The following is a 15613-nucleotide window of genomic DNA, read 5'->3' as shown; positions in this document are numbered from 1 at the left end:
TGTTGTTGTTGTTGTCGTTGTTGTTGTTGTCGTTGTAATATAGAAGCTTTAGTAAAACCAAAAATAATATTTGTATTCAGTTTGGGAATAATCTGTAAAGATATACCATGGTGGTCTCAAATAGTTTATAAAATTTCCAACTCAAAATTCACTTTCTATTCCCTCTGATAAGATCATTACTGAAAATATATTCATAACACCCAGGAATGAGATCTGGTGGGAAAAAAACAATCCTGTGTAAAGGTGTAATGCCCACACGGGAGCACTGATAGCTTTATTTTTATTTTTTTAACGGAGCAGAGAGCACCTATGTTCACGCTTTCACTTTTCTACCTGCCTGCCAGGAAGCTCTCTTGCCAAAATTCCTAAGTTAATAAAAATGATAATCAGAGGAAAGTGTTAACATATTAATCTACAAATTACTTTTCTTTAAGTTTGGAAGCATTTCTTGAGATTTGTCAAAGGTAACATCTTTTTTTCTTTCTCTCCCTTTAAAGCACAAAGCAAAATCCTTCTGTCTGTCTCCCCCACCTCTCCTTAAAAAAAAAGTTGTAGAGTTTTGCTTTTCTGCTCACTGCACTCCTGGCCAAAGTAAGCCCTCTTTCTCAATGACGTCAAGATCTTTAGCAAGATTAGGCTTTCATTTCTCTATTGCAGCAATTAGCCAGGGAATGTATAAAAGGCTTCAGGGAGACTCACTAGCTGCAGAGAGAGGCACTCTGCAGCCAGCGGAGGCAGAAGATAGCAAAGAGGGAAACGCCAGAGGGAGGGGGCAGAGGACAGCCGCTCCTGGAGAACCTGGAGAAAGGACAGGCAGAGGGAGACAGGCTGGGAGGAGGAGAACAGAAAGTATGTTTACAACGGAGTAAAGACAGAGCGAAAGAAAGAAAAAGAAAGAAAGAAAGAAAAAAAAAACCCAAACAAACCAAACACCCCTACCCTTACAGCACAGTTAAGAAATTGGCAGTGCAAGAAGCCAAACAGCGTTTAAAGGAACATGAAAAGCTAAAAGAAAATTTTTACCATCTCTGCAGTCTCATAGGTGCCTGGAAATGAAAGTAGAACTTCCTGTCTTTAACGGACTCTGACAGGGGTAAACTGGATTAGGGACTGGCACGCCAGGGTTTTTGTTGTTGTTGTTGCTGGTGGTGGTGGTGCCTTTTTTTTTTTTTTAAACCATCTTAAATCCTGGAAAAAAAAATGCATCTCGGAATTGAATGAATTGATGGGTACACTCCAACTGCTGGGCTGCAGAAACTGAACTTGGTCTTTCCATTTCTGCTTCTTTCAAAGAAGAGACAAGTTGGGATTTCTTCTAATTTAGCTTTTCTCCCTCTCCCTCACCCCCCCTCCCAACCTTCCCCTTGGTCCCCCACTTCTCTACCACCACCTTCCTTTGCAAAAAGAGGGTGACTGGGGAAGCAGAGTGCCCTGGAGACTGACCGAGGAGGCAGAGAAGATGGGACTCCTCAGCGTAGACTTGCTGATCACCCTGCAGATCCTGCCAGTCTTTTTCTCCAACTGCCTCTTCCTGGCGCTCTATGACTCGGTCATTCTGCTCAAGCACGTGGCGCTGCTTCTGAGCCGCTCCAAGTCCACTCGCGGAGAGTGGAGGCGCATGCTGACCTCAGAAGGGCTGCGCTGTGTCTGGAACAGCTTCCTCCTAGATGCCTACAAACAGGTGAGCTGCAGCCACTGAGCTTCTCCTGGGTCGCAAGGGCTAGGGGTGTGGAAGGTGTGGGGCTGCTGGCTCTGAGGAGTCCTACTTGGGGTGTCCTCTCCAGTGACTATGTTCCACAGAGTCTCGGTGCCACTTGGGACACCTGTTGCACAGGTTAGATTTGGGAGTGACAGACACGGAGCCACAGGGACTCTGGGTGACTTCAGTAGGAGTCTTTAATGAGGGCTGCTGTTACTTTGCACTGAATTGGCAGTTGAAGGGGTTTGCGCTGGTATAAAATAACTGTAGGTAAATCAGAGTTCTGGGAGGGGGGCTTAGAACTTGCTGCATTTGTTCTGCCCTTGATATGAGCTGGTTTCTGCTGCTTTGCTTTACAGGGGGCTGTGTGATATGCAGGAGAAGGTTTGAATAGTGTTTTCTTTCTGCTGAAATGGTCAGAGTTGGATGAGGATGATGGTGGTGGTGGTGGTGGTGATGATGATGATAATGATGATGACGATGGCTGTGACCTCACTCTAGCCCCTCCATTTCTTAGGCAGTTAAGAACAAATGAAAGCAAGCTAAGCATGACCACCTACTTAGTTGGAATTTGTGGATTCCTCATTATTAAGTGTCAGTTTGCAAAAGAATGATCTAGGGATAGGTTGTCAGAAACCCAGACTTTGTGTGTGAAACCGAATCTACAAATAAATTCTCATACAAAGAAGTGATGGGTCTATAATGCATTCCTATGTCAGGCCTTGGACATTAGAGAGGTGACCTCCCTTACCTGGGGACAGTGTATTCCCATCAGCTTTTGAAACACTGGGGAGGTGAGTGGTTGATGCATGAATGCCAAAACTTCTTGTGTTCCAGCCTTTCTGCTGCCAGGACATGTTTAGGGGAACATTTTCAAATCATATCAGTCAGGGTGAAGTGGAATGAATAGTTTTGTATGGTCGTCCATCCCTTAGGCTTCTGAACCATCCTGGGTATTAGAAAGAATGAATTCATGTGGACAAAATAAGTTTCTATAAAAAGAGGAAATGTGTTCCTAGCAGTACTGAGAGAGCTTGTCAGAGAAGGTAGTAGCAAAGCCAGATGTTCAATCAAGTGCTGCTCTTGGGGCAGGTGGAAGGGTGAGTATCATGATGGGAACTCAGAACAGCAGAGGAGGAAGGGAAGGAGTCCTTCCCCAGTAAACAGTGGAAAAAAATAAATCCAGGTGCTGGGGGGAGGGGGGAGGGATAAAGAATCGGGGCAGGGTGTTTCACTGGAAAGCAAGTGTTGAGGAAGAAAAGTATGATTTTCTTCAGGGACTGATGTGTGATTCCTGGCATTATTGCAAAGAACCTAAAGAAGGGCCTGTCATGCTCTGTGGAGGGAGCATTGATTGTCAAGTCAAGCCTCTTCTTAGCAAGGAATGCCCTCGTCAGGATAGAAGTAGATGCCTGGAGGCTCAGTTATGTCATACCTGTAAGTGAAATGTATGGCCATGGAGATACCCAGAGATCCTGCCATCCCCACAGATGTATGTGCACACAGGATGTGACATTCGTATGCATGATTTAGGTGTCAGGAGTTTAGAGGAATGGGGTGTTGTAGCTGCATATTAAAATATTATTGATTTGTCAATCCCCTCAAGCATATCTATGTCTTAGATAATATGGAGTGTTATGGGTTTATTCTGAGTACATTAAATGCCTGGTTTTTGAAAGATGATGGATGTTCACTAGGAAAAACTTAAAGGTGATTTTTGAAGAATTTTACCCACGTGTATAAGTCCAGAATATAAGTATTATCTCCACATCAACTTTGTAGGCTACCAAAGCTCCCATAAACATTAAGTGAGGTTGTTTTGATCATCAAGCAGATAATTGAAGTGGACATGGAAAAAGCAAGCAAATGCCTCTATAATAAACTTTGTTATGTCTTTTTTCACTAATGTATAGTGTTCCATTGTGTTGTAATATGTTGTTATTTGTGTTCATGGGGATTGAGTGGCTTGCTTTTACTTTTGACATATGGTTTGTGTATTCCTCTTTTCTATTTCTTTGTCTCTGCCCACTGATTTGATTAGTGACCAAGTTCCTGGCTTATATATATTTTTTTGTTTTTTTTGCTTGCGTTTAGTGATTTGTACAATAGCTACTATGTGCAAAAGAAACCTCAGAAAAACAAGAACAAGGATGGGCTGGGTGTGAGATGTAGGGAGACATCAAGAGTACAATGTGAGCTAAATTCTGTCCTCTTCTCTCTTTGAGTTTGTTAGGCATCATGGTGGAGGTGGTAGTCTTAGAATCTCACCCAGATCCTCTCAAAAAGGTCAAGTCATTTGCCAAATGCTGTGTCAGTCATGACACACTGCCTTTAGGTGTGACTGTTTCCAGAGATGCCAGAGGCGGTCCTGTCTGACACTGCATCTTGGGATTTCACAATCTTGACTTGCGTTATTGGGCGACTGCAACTCTCAAAGCAGATTTGTCCAGAATGGGGAGGTGTGTCTACATGGGATTCAAATAGACGAATCATTCAGTTCTCCCAACTGTCTTGCTTAGTGAATGTCAGCTATTGTATGTGGGGTGATGTTTAGAGGAGCTGCATTTATCCACAGAGGAGGTGACATAGGCTAGAGCTGGAGTGATGGGAAGAAAGGAGAACAGAATGAAATATTGCTAATAGAAACTGCACTGAAAGCTTAAAAGTGATTTAAAATTAATTTTATAAAGAAGTTGTCAAAGGTCACATGTCACTGGTCAGGAGATCTGTGTGCATTTTTGGACTGAAAGAGAAATCTAGAAACTGGAAATAGGGCTGGAGATAATAACTATTTGTTATTGAAGTTTCCTTAGTATGGGTGCTTTTGAACACAGTACCCTTATGTTGGTACTCAAAGACTCAGAAATGCAAGCGGTAAGCCAGCTGACCTTTCTTGGAGCCTGGCTCCTAAATGAAGTGTAAAAGTAAGCAGACAGTATAGACACTGACAAGCAGGCTCGTTTCTGCATAGCTAATGTTTCAGTGGCACAGAAACCATGCTCATTGGAACATACAATTTTGGTTTTGAAAGGGTCTCTTTAACATTCTCCTCCTCTTTATTCACCTCAAGCCTTTTGACACCAGGCTTCTGCAGTGAAAAGTGGCTCTTTAAAGAGAGAAGAAGGACACAGCCAGAGCCTGCCTGTCACTTGGATAAAACATAGTGAAACGATAGGGCTTTGAGCTTCATTTTCAAGGTACAAGTCAAAAAAAGAGAATAACCAAAAAAAAGGGAACTTAACCCAGAAGACAGAGCAGGCAGTCTGTTCTTCCAGTCTGGTTTGTTTGGCCCATCTGAATAGGGATGGCTGAAGCTCTGCCTAATGATTGCTTGGCCATGTTTCTAAGGGCATCCGTGTAGCCTGATCATTATGTTAAAGAATTGGAAACTTCCTGAGAGTTAATAAGGCCATTTCCAGAGCTTTCAATGACGATAAGTTTGTGTAAATATTCTGCTACATGCCCATCCCCCATTCCTATCATCTGTTTCCCTTCTTGTCATAAGACTGCGTGATATGATACTCCAAAACCCCTCTTAGGCTGTGGAAAGGAAAAACAAAAACAAGGTTAGCAGTATATACTACATTTCCAGTTCACTTGATGAATCGTTCCGTATTTCCCTTGGGTCTGCATCCTCATCCTCCATTAGTTACCTTTTTCCCGAGTACTTAACATTGTCCCTAAAATGGACCCATCAAAGAAATCAAACTCTTGTATATGTTATGCATTTGTGCGTTTTCTCTCATTTATAAGCATTTCTGCTGTGACCTTTGAACTTGGCCCAGAGATGCCATCAGCAGTTAACTTGCAAAAGCCTTCCTCACTCCCTCAGTTGGCATTGTGTTCCTGTCCACTGGGGGGAAAAATATAAGAAAGGATGACCGTAATAGTGCAGATGAGAGCGATGAAGGTCACTGGTGACGCTATCACATTTTACGTGTGTCCTTTCTGATCCTTGCAAAATAAAAGGACCCTTTGGGAACATCGGAACTTCAGGACCAATTAGTGGAAATGATGCTTCTTGTGTTTGGGCATTAAATACTAGGCAGGATTCTCTTTAGGCAGCTGATGCTGGCAGGGAAAGAGGTACCGACCTAATTACTCTTCCGCAAGAGCAAAAAAATGCCTTTTGAAAGCCTCTTTGGCAAATATGTCTCATTAAGGACAAAAACCAAACACAAACCCTCTAAGAAGCAGAAATTAAGATGATAGGTAACTTGTGGCCAGGAGACTTTCTGTGCCACTGTGGGAAATTAAAACAAAGTTTGGGGAGTACCAGGGGATGACTTGTTTTTGTTGAGTGTCTTTCCTGTAGCCCCGATGTTATTATGGGGCCAACTTTATTTTCTTCATTATTTTGGCTCGGTGTCAGGGAATACTTTGCTCCTGTCTTCCACTGTGAAGACAGTGGGGTTTCTCCCATTCCATCTCAGCAGGGTTTCTAACCAAGCAAGTCAAAAAATTCTCCATTGGGAATTCTAATCTAATGGAAATTTCATTTTCATAGTGACTGCCCAGAGAATGGTAAAGAACAGAAATGGGTTTTAAATGTTTTTCTTCTGAAGATTGTCTATTTTTTTTAAAATTTTAGCCAACTTATCACTTATCAGGTTTTAGAAAAGATAGTGGATTTATGATTAGTTTTATGAAGCTTATAAAGTCTGACTGCTGGTTTACTAACTCTTGGGCTTACACATCATAGGTGTGAGTCCCTCTCTGTCTCTGTCTGTCTGTCTGTCTGTCTGTCTGTCTGTCTGTGTATGTGTTTGTGTCTATCTGTCTGTGTGTGTGTGTGTGTGTTTGTGTGTGTGTTTGTGTGTGTGTGTGTGTGCTTATTTTGTTGTGCTGGGACTCCAACCCACAGATTTATGGATACTAGCCAAGTGTCCAGCACATTTAATTTTACTAATAGCATTACTCTTGCCTGTATTTTCTCTGTGACCTTCACGCACAAGGTAGTCATATATGACTTCTTAGTGTTCACGGGGATTCCACAGGTGCAGAACAAAGAGAAGAAGATTGATCGCATTTCTCTTATTTTCTGGTTAGCTGAAATGATTAAGAATAGGTAAATGACATTGGGTGTTGACAACAGCATGTCTCTGGAGAAGGGCAAGGTTTCCTATTTCTGAATATGTATGCTTTAGTGAGTTTGCCCATCACCTGACTATGACTACGTTCACTGCAGTTCAAGGTTGCTATTCAGTTTAAAAGTCTTATTTGACACAAGATTATATCAACAGGCATTTATTCAGCAATTCACTCAACAAAGCTTTTAAAATGTATATTTCCCAGACTAACAGGATGCTAACTCCTCCACCACCAGGAATGAATTTGTCAACTTCAAGTTTTAAATTTAGAGTGACAGCGGGTGGGACTTGTCCTACATTTCCCAAGGTAATCTAGAATCTAAAATTTCATTGTTTGGCCAAGAGTTATGCGGCAGAAGTCACACACTTAAACATTCTAAGGAAATTAACTGCGGCTAACAAGAGATCACCTGTGACCAAAACATCAGGTTGGATTGTTCAGATGAATAGTTAAGAACAACACAAGGATCAAAGGGTCTGCCAGGGAGATGCTAGCCTGTTCATCAAGACCACACAGTCGTTTAAAGGGATCAATGATGGTGCAGGTGGATTATTTCCCTGGGATGCAGTGCAGAGACCAATTTCCCTCTGTGTAGGGGTGTGTGCCCTCACAAGAAGTCTCTATTACACACTCCTCAGAATACATCCAGACTTTCTTACATCTGGCTGTTGAGGAACACTGCGAATATTATTCAAAGCAGTCCTGGAGACACTGTGCTATGCAAAGGGGAGTCAGATCCTGATCTGGGAGGTGTGTCAAGAGACCCCAAGACTTTAAAGCTCATCACATGCTTCAAATGTATGTCTTTAAGCTTAAGGTGTACTTTAGTGCTTCAAAGATGAGTGGAATTGACAATGAGATCACCTGGTCATAGGCAAATTATGAGATTTCTCTATTTAATGTTGATTATAAAATGGCCAAGATTATTCATGTAAGGAACACACGATCGCTGGTTGCTACTAGATCAAAATATAGTATTTAAATAAAATCCAAGTTTATGATTTTAAAATTACTTTTGGACAATGAATATTACCTATTTCACACCTGCCCTGCAAAAAGTTTTGAGAAAGAAGGAACTTTGATTCTTTCTCGGTTAAAATAGCTATGTTGTGCCACTAAAGCACCTGAATGAGACCACTGGGTGATTTACATCAGTGCTCCACACTGCTCTCCTGTGATTCACTTTTAAGTGGCTTCAATTAACAGCAGTTTTCTATGTGACTATTTATATGAGAGAAGAAAGTCAATCCAGTTGGAAGAGTTTTGTAATATTAAGGATAGTGTATAAAAATCAATTGAACTGTTGTAAGCTGTCCCTAATGGTATTAGCTTTGATTAAACCATCCTAGAGGGAAATCCAATTGAGTTAATTCAGAATGAAGTAATTGGCTCTTTTCTGTTGCCTGCTTTTTATTATCAGTTTACAGATCCAAAGGCCACTAACTTTTCAGAATTCTACGTTCAACTATGTAAACCATGTGCTGCGAGGGAGCATGGAACAATTTAAGCCAACATGCCTCGTATTTGAATACTTACTATTCTGTTAATCATTTATCCTATGGCAAAAATCCATGGTTTGTTTGGGTCTTCCTAGATAAAACTGAGGGGAAAACCCCAAATACAGGGAAAGTGAGAAATTTCTTATCTGACTCTTAGAGGCAGATTTGAGGTTCCAGCCATAGTGTGTATAATGTAAGCAGTGGTCACAGGAACCTGCAGAGGTCACACCCTGTAGAAGGGAGCATAAATCTCTTCACAGAGCAACTCGCTCATTTTTATTTTCTAATCTTGAGCATGGGATGTCTCCAGAGGAGTAGCAGTGTGTCTCATATGATGGGGTAATGTCTGACAATGGCGGCTCGTATCTGCACACGGTCAGATGTATGGTTCCTGTTCTCATCCCACTCTCCAGATCCACATAAGCAAAGCAGCCATGATGGCTGACTTTTTCCAGATGGGAAAACACTGACCAGAACAAGTGGGAGGAATCACACTTACAAAGGATGGATTAGAGAATGTCCAGCTCTGCCCAGACACAGAACCCGCTTGTATTCTAATCCATTGTTTGAAAGAACTTAGATTGGGTTGCCATTTCAGGCACCCTGGGTAATGCTTGCTGCCAAGTCTGATGAGCTGAGTTTGAATTTCAAGGAGCCACATGGTGGAAGGAGAGAACTGACTCCAACAAGTTGTCCTCTGACTACCACAAGTGTTATGAGAGAGAGAGACAGACAGACAGACACAGAAAGAGAGAGAGAGACTAAATAAGTAAGTAAATAAATAAATAAATGGAGTTATTATTTAAAAGAGGGAAAAGAGAAAATAAATTAAGTCTGTGTGTAAAAACTCCGGTCTTTCCTGAGTCTTTTAGAATTCAGGAGACATTCTATTTCAATACCAAGATAATTTATCTTAAAGTGAACCATTTACTTTTAACTTTTAAAACGAACTCAGTTAATCATTCATTCTATAATGCTTGCTAGGCACTGACAGAAAAGTAAGAATAGCAAACAAAACAAAACAAAACAAAAAACCAGAATCAACTTATTTATGAAAATAGCTAACTCTGGTATCTTTAGAGATGGAAAAAATTTACCACTAATGAATATTAAGAATGAAAGACTTATTTTCTCTTGACCATCCTTTATATTGCCTGACGTGACTAGTCTTTACTCATAAATATACATTACACACACACCACACACACACACACACACACACACACACACACACACAGACACACACGCACACACAGTCCCCTCCCATTTTATTTAGAGTAAATTACAGCAGCAATGTGTTAGTGTGCTAATTCTTTTTTCTTTTTCTCTTTCTTTCTTTTCTTTTCTTTCTTTTTTTTTCACTATAAGGTTAAATTGGGTGAAGATGCTCCCAATTCCAGTGTGGTGCACGTCTCCAATCCTGAATCAGGTAGCAATTATGCCTCGGAGAAGACCGCTGATGGGGCCGAATGCCACCTTCTTGACTTTGCCAGTGCAGAGCGCCCACTGGTGGTCAACTTTGGTTCAGCCACCTGACCACCTTTCACTAGGCAACTGCCAGCCTTCCGCCAGCTGGTGGAAGAGTTCTCCTCGGTGGCTGACTTCCTGTTGGTATACATTGATGAGGCTCACCCTTCGGATGGCTGGGCAGTGCCTGGGGACTCCTCTCTGTCTTTTGAGGTTAAGAAGCACCGGAACCAAGAGGACCGATGTGCAGCAGCTCACCAGCTCCTGGAGCGTTTCTCCTTGCCGCCCCAGTGTCAAGTTGTGGCTGACCGCATGGACAATAATGCCAACGTAGCTTACGGGGTAGCCTTTGAACGTGTGTGCATCGTGCAGAGACGGAAAATTGCTTACTTAGGAGGGAAGGGCCCCTTCAGCTATAACCTACAAGAAGTCCGAAGTTGGCTGGAGAAGAATTTCAGCAAGAGATGAATTCTAGATTAGCTGGATAAAAGTGTGATTGTAATAGAGTTTATTATTTTAAAGAAATATGTAAAAGAAGTTGAGAACTGAACTGAATCTATTATTTCAACTGAATCCCATTGCCTCACCGAAAGAGGGACATACCTGTCAGAAGACCTTGAACCTCTTTAACATCTCAATACTTTCTCTAGTACACAAATGACATCTGGCTAAATAGCAGCCCTTTTACCTCCCTTCTGAGCGAATTGATCCAAACTGGAGTGCAAGAAACCCTGTTGCAGCCTGTGTTCATTCTTGCTTGCGAAAGAAGTGATTCTGTCCTGCGTGTGCTCTGGGACCAGAGGACCATCAGTTCTCAGAATACTTATTGTTAAGTGAGCTACTACCGATGATCTGATTAAGTGTGTTATCTCAGCTTTAGTCACCAGAAACTGGAAAGTCCCCCAGATATATACTTAGGATGTGATCTTGAAGCCATGCCATGCAGTTAGGACTGAAGTGTTAGTTCCAGCCACGCAATGTCCCGGTTAGTCTCTGTAGCCCCGAATTCCCAAGTGTGACAAGCAAAGACAGGGGAAGCAGAAAGATGAGGAAATTGCATAGTGTTTTTACCTGGAAGCTGTAGGTAATGAGTGTTGTTCAACTGCATCAGCATTGAGGCATGTACACAGCTGGGAAAACAAAGGCGTTAACTAAAAATAGCACAGGCAGGATGTGCAGGGAAAGGAGAGGTGTAGCAATATTCCTACACTGAAAGGAAGTGGGCGATGGCAAAGCTAAAGACAGGTGAACATTTTTAATGTGGAGAGAAGTACTTTATGGGACTAATTGAGATATACCCATTTTCAGTGGGTAATATCTGTTCAGAGAAAACTCCAGGGGGTCTGGTGCTGATGTGTTGTTCCTGCCAAATTCCTACAGTCACAATGCTACACCCCACTCCATTCCTAACCTCCGTAGCATTGTTTTCTTTGGGTGCTGAGTGAAGGGTGTAAGAGGCAGGGACCCTAACCATTCAGTTTCTGCCCTCTCCTCCAGTAGAAGAACCGTAATGATAAGGGATTTCTTCACATAAACATGAGAGCAATTTATTCTGAGAATCTCTACCTATAGTTTTGAGGGCTTACACAAGCTTATTCTTGGTACCACAGGAATTTGGTTAAATGGAATTTCCTTTGACGTTTGAATTTGGACTTGGTTCTTTTTTGTTCAACTGGGATTAACCCATTAGTTGACGTTTAATAGCTGTGTACATAACTATGATTATATCTATGAATACATATCTCTTAAAATACAAGAGACACAGCTGTACCTACAAGCAATATCTAAAGATCACAATATAAAAAAAAAAACCACAAAAAAACCAAAACCAAACACACCAACAGATCAACCAATGTATTGTAATTACTTTTTTTAAACTCAAAGACGTTAAGATCTCAACATATGGTTATAGTTACATGCCAAATCAAGGGTCTTATGTCTATTCCATTCAATAATTAAACCATAATATTGAGTTATTTGGAAAAAGACAATTGAAATTTAAAGTACATTGTTAAAATATATTGTCCCAAATGTGGAAAATAGGAAGTGGGTATGCATGAAACAAGAGTATTGTTTTTAAAAATGGGAGCAAGAAATATATTGTTTAGTCATGGAAGCAGCACTGTGGCTAATATTTTTGGCAGCATCTAAGTTCTCCAGTGTTTTAAATTCTGTAAAAGACACACCCACAAAGAAACACAGTGAATTTCCAAAATGCAACAGTGTCTAATGAACTTCTGTAGAATCATATTGAAGATCGATTACTTCAGACTCCTCAGATGTCAAGGCCTTCACTTGAGGCTTATGAGCGATCCCTCACTCATCTTCATCTTCAAAATGCTGTTGCGATTGATGTGGCTCCCTGAAGAAGTAAAATGGAAAATTGGCTGCCCCACACCCACACCGTCGTCCGAAAATGACCCCTTTGGTTTCCATGTGTGATAGCGAAGCAGAAAGTCAGAGAGTGGGTGGGGGGATGAGTTTTGGCTAACGCCATGCTAGTTGTCTGGGGAAAAGGGATAATGGGGAGAAAAAAATCACCCAGTTGTGCTACATTTTTAAAGAAAGAGAAGGTTGTGTGCGTGTACCATTTGCCTTTTGGAGGATAGGCCAATGGAGGAAAGAAGAAGAGGAAGCAAATACACAAAGATCTAGGCTGACTGTCAGGGACGCAGACATGTTCAATAGAGCATGTCCAAAACACTGGAAGAAAAACCCTTGAAGGGCCCAGGAAGAAAGAGATTAGCAGAGCTCAGGAATCTTACACTGTGTAGAAGGAGTTGGTCTCCCAGGTATGATAAGCCTGTAATTGTATAACCTATTTATCTCAATGCAAACTTCTATGAATTCCTACGACGTGCCTTTGGTAAAATTAACAAGAAGTCATTCATCCAGAGATGAGAAAAAAAAAATCAATGCTCAGCTACTGTGCTCACTCAGAGATACTATGAGGCTGTCAGTACCCACCTACCTAATATGCCTTTTATAATATATATTCCTCTGAAGAGTTATAGCTATGATTCTCCCAAGGAAACACAAATATGTGTATACATACATTCTTACAAGGACACACACACACACACACACACATCCCTTGGAGTTACTTTTCTTAGAACATAAATATTTCCCCCATAGGATACATTTACATGGGGATATCAGTTTATGCTTTCAAACTCAATTGGCCTGTCTACTATAAACTGAACTGGCCTGTCTACTCTTGAAAGAGATTCTCAGAACTTACCGTAGCACCTGGATTTCTCAAACACTAAGCGTTTGAAAGACATCTCAGACCTATTCAAAACTCTCTTTAGTTTGTTGATTAGAGGAAGTAACCTGGACAATGACTTCCTTGAATGAAGAGCCTGCCCAGCAAATGTAGACATACTTTGTACAAATTCAACGGATCTCCGTGGAGGCAAACCAGTCATTGGTTGTTCTTGCTCCTTGTTGCCAAAGTGTCAATCACTTAACACACTTGTTAACTTCATTCATGCTTTAGATCTCTGCTCCTGTGCCATTCATAGATTGTATCCCCTGATTTTTTGATAATATCAGCTTCTAAGTGGTCTATTAGGTTAGTTGAATTCTTCTAATAATAGATACTCGTGGATTCCCTTTGTCTGAATGTATTTGACTATTTGGGATTTTGAATAAAATTCATAAAATGTGGTGAGGTCACAGGTGGGGGTTGCCTCACACAAACTACTGGAGGGGAAGGTGGGGGGGACAGCATTGATGCTATTCATGGAATTCTCAGGTGGATACAAGCTGCCCTTGGCATGCCCTGTAGCGTCCATCCACAGCCAGAGGGATTTGCTGATGTACCAGGCTTCTCATTAAGTAAATCGTAAGAGGATCAACCTGGACATTAGTTCCACCTGACCTCTGACTGATGGTTTGGAAAATAAGTTTAATTAGAATCCCTTGGCCACTGCGGAGAGGAAAATTAGGCTGATTTCTGTCCCACTGAAGGATAAAGGAAGTCTTAGGCCAGTGCTTCCGCTTGTCAGAACATGTTCAATGCCGTCTCTTTTAGTGGAAATTGACTGTGAGTCTTTAAATTCTAGGAGCTTTCTTTATGATATTGCTCCAAACCAGAACCCAAGTATATTTAGATATACTCCAACTTCTACCATTGCCTTAAATGTAGAAGCCAAACCTGCTCTTTTTATGGACTTTCAGAATCGGCACAAAGAATCACTTGCTGTTAGGTTACAGTAGTGTCTTGGGACTGTCCTGAGTCCTTTTAGGAAGGGAAGGATCTGCAGTTACGTGAGCTGGGAAAATTGCTAACTTGGAGGAATTAGTCTCCCCCCACCCCCCCACACACACCCAGCCCCAAGGTCCAGGTTTATATATTTGAAAATATTTGAAACGAAACTTCTGATGCTCAGAGGAAGGCTGCCGAATGTCAATGAATGACTTCAGGATGAACAAGCACCGGCTCTATTCTTCATACCCTGTGTTCTAGATAACACCAGACACAAGGTCTCAGACTTAACAGACTCAGCTCTGTTCTAAGGTGAGTCTGAACCAGCAAAAAGCAAACACATACAGATATCCAAACAAGACTGCTCACGCAAGCCAGGGCTTGCTGCCTGTCTCAGGCAGCAGCACCAGGGCTCTTGGGAGTTCGTTTAATATTTACTGAGACTTCGGAGACCTAGCAGATGTTTAATGAAGTCACTATTTTGGCTCAAACTGCCCTCCCCCATCTGTCTTGAGAAAAAAAATTCGAACAGGTAAACATAAAAATGAAAGAGACCCACAGAAGGGGATGGGAAATAAATAAAATTCTCTCAAGACTGCTCCAGAGCATGCCATGTGGTTTTGATGTGTCAGGAGTTGGAGATGAGAAGACCTATGTACCAAGTACTTTATAACCAAAGCAATCAAAAGGTCTTGGGGTAGGGAATGTTGGCCAGTTTTGTTTAGTTTTTGGAACAGGTTTTTCGCCAGACTCACAAGCCCATGTAACCAGCACCGGAAAGAGGAAACCGAGATGTTCAGAGCTCACTGGTGTGCGAATGATAACTACTGACGAAAGAGCCATCTGCTCAGTCTGTGGTTGGATGTAGTCACACTAGTCTGCCTCTCTGCATCTCTGTCTCCTTAGCAAGGAGGAACATTTGGGTCATGGTGCAAGGAGTGCTGAGCCAGTGCGACTGAGAACACGTGTGTCCATCTCTGCTTCTCGGCCGCAGAGAAGGAGAGAAGCTTTGGGGATTATTAGTAGAAAGAGTGTTATAATATTGGTGCTGAGTGGTATGTGTGCTTTTACAACTTGTTCTTATATTTTAATAAACTTTGAATAAAAGAATAGAGTTACTCTCTGGGTTCTATTTGTTTATTTTTAAATAACTTTCTAGACCCTGCTCTGGCCTGCAATGCACTCATGGTTGACAAGGAAAAGGGAATCCACCAGCCTCACATTTATTCCTGAGGTGTGTGGGCAGAGGAGCCAGCAATGCCAGATTATTTTAATCTCCTAAGGTGTGCTAAAGTCTTCAAGGAAATCCAAATGGGTTGAAAGTAAACCTTCAGATATTTTCCATATTTCTTAACAAGTAGCATACAGGAGTCATGGAAAAGGACCTGAATCTCAATTGTGAAGCAAACCCAGCGTACATATGTATTCTAAGTTTTGTAAATGTAAGGGATGTTCCAAGAAGTTGAAACAGTGCACACTCACACGAGCTTGGACTCAGGCATGGGCAGTTGCCTGGCCATGAGCATGCCCCTGCACACACGCTGCCATGCAAACAGACACATACATTATTTATTATGTGGTTCGCGATGTATTAATATATAACTAAAACTTCTGAGCTATGTGTATCTCACAAGTTCCACTATGAGA

At 41.6% G+C, this 15613-nt stretch overlaps 1 protein-coding gene and 1 long non-coding RNA gene across 2 annotated transcripts in view; one reads left to right on the top strand and one right to left on the bottom strand.

The window, feature by feature from the left end:
- LOC110307004 (uncharacterized) overlaps positions 1-1505 on the bottom strand; it is a 10953-nt gene extending 9448 nt beyond the window's left edge. The window contains exons 1-2 of the long non-coding RNA XR_015045251.1: positions 1444-1505; positions 1024-1188 (exon numbers count right to left, since the gene is read on the bottom strand). This is a non-coding gene — a long non-coding RNA (uncharacterized LOC110307004). The remainder of the gene's footprint in view (positions 1-1023; positions 1189-1443) is intronic.
- On the top strand, positions 1460-15067 carry Dio2 (iodothyronine deiodinase 2). Its single transcript, XM_085830594.1, is given in 3 exon segments — positions 1460-1681; positions 9658-10219; positions 10222-15067. Coding segments are annotated over 3 exon segments (807 nt in total). The 3' UTR covers positions 10245-15067.
- The last annotated feature ends 546 nt before the right edge of the window (positions 15068-15613 follow it).

Source organism: Mus caroli, unplaced genomic scaffold (genome assembly GCF_978045245.1).
Source record: "Mus caroli unplaced genomic scaffold, Mus_caroli_1 scaffold_14, whole genome shotgun sequence".
NCBI lineage: Eukaryota > Metazoa > Chordata > Mammalia > Rodentia > Muridae > Mus > Mus caroli.
Note: the sequence above shows the minus strand (reverse complement) of the source record. Positions and strands in the feature narration are given on the sequence as shown.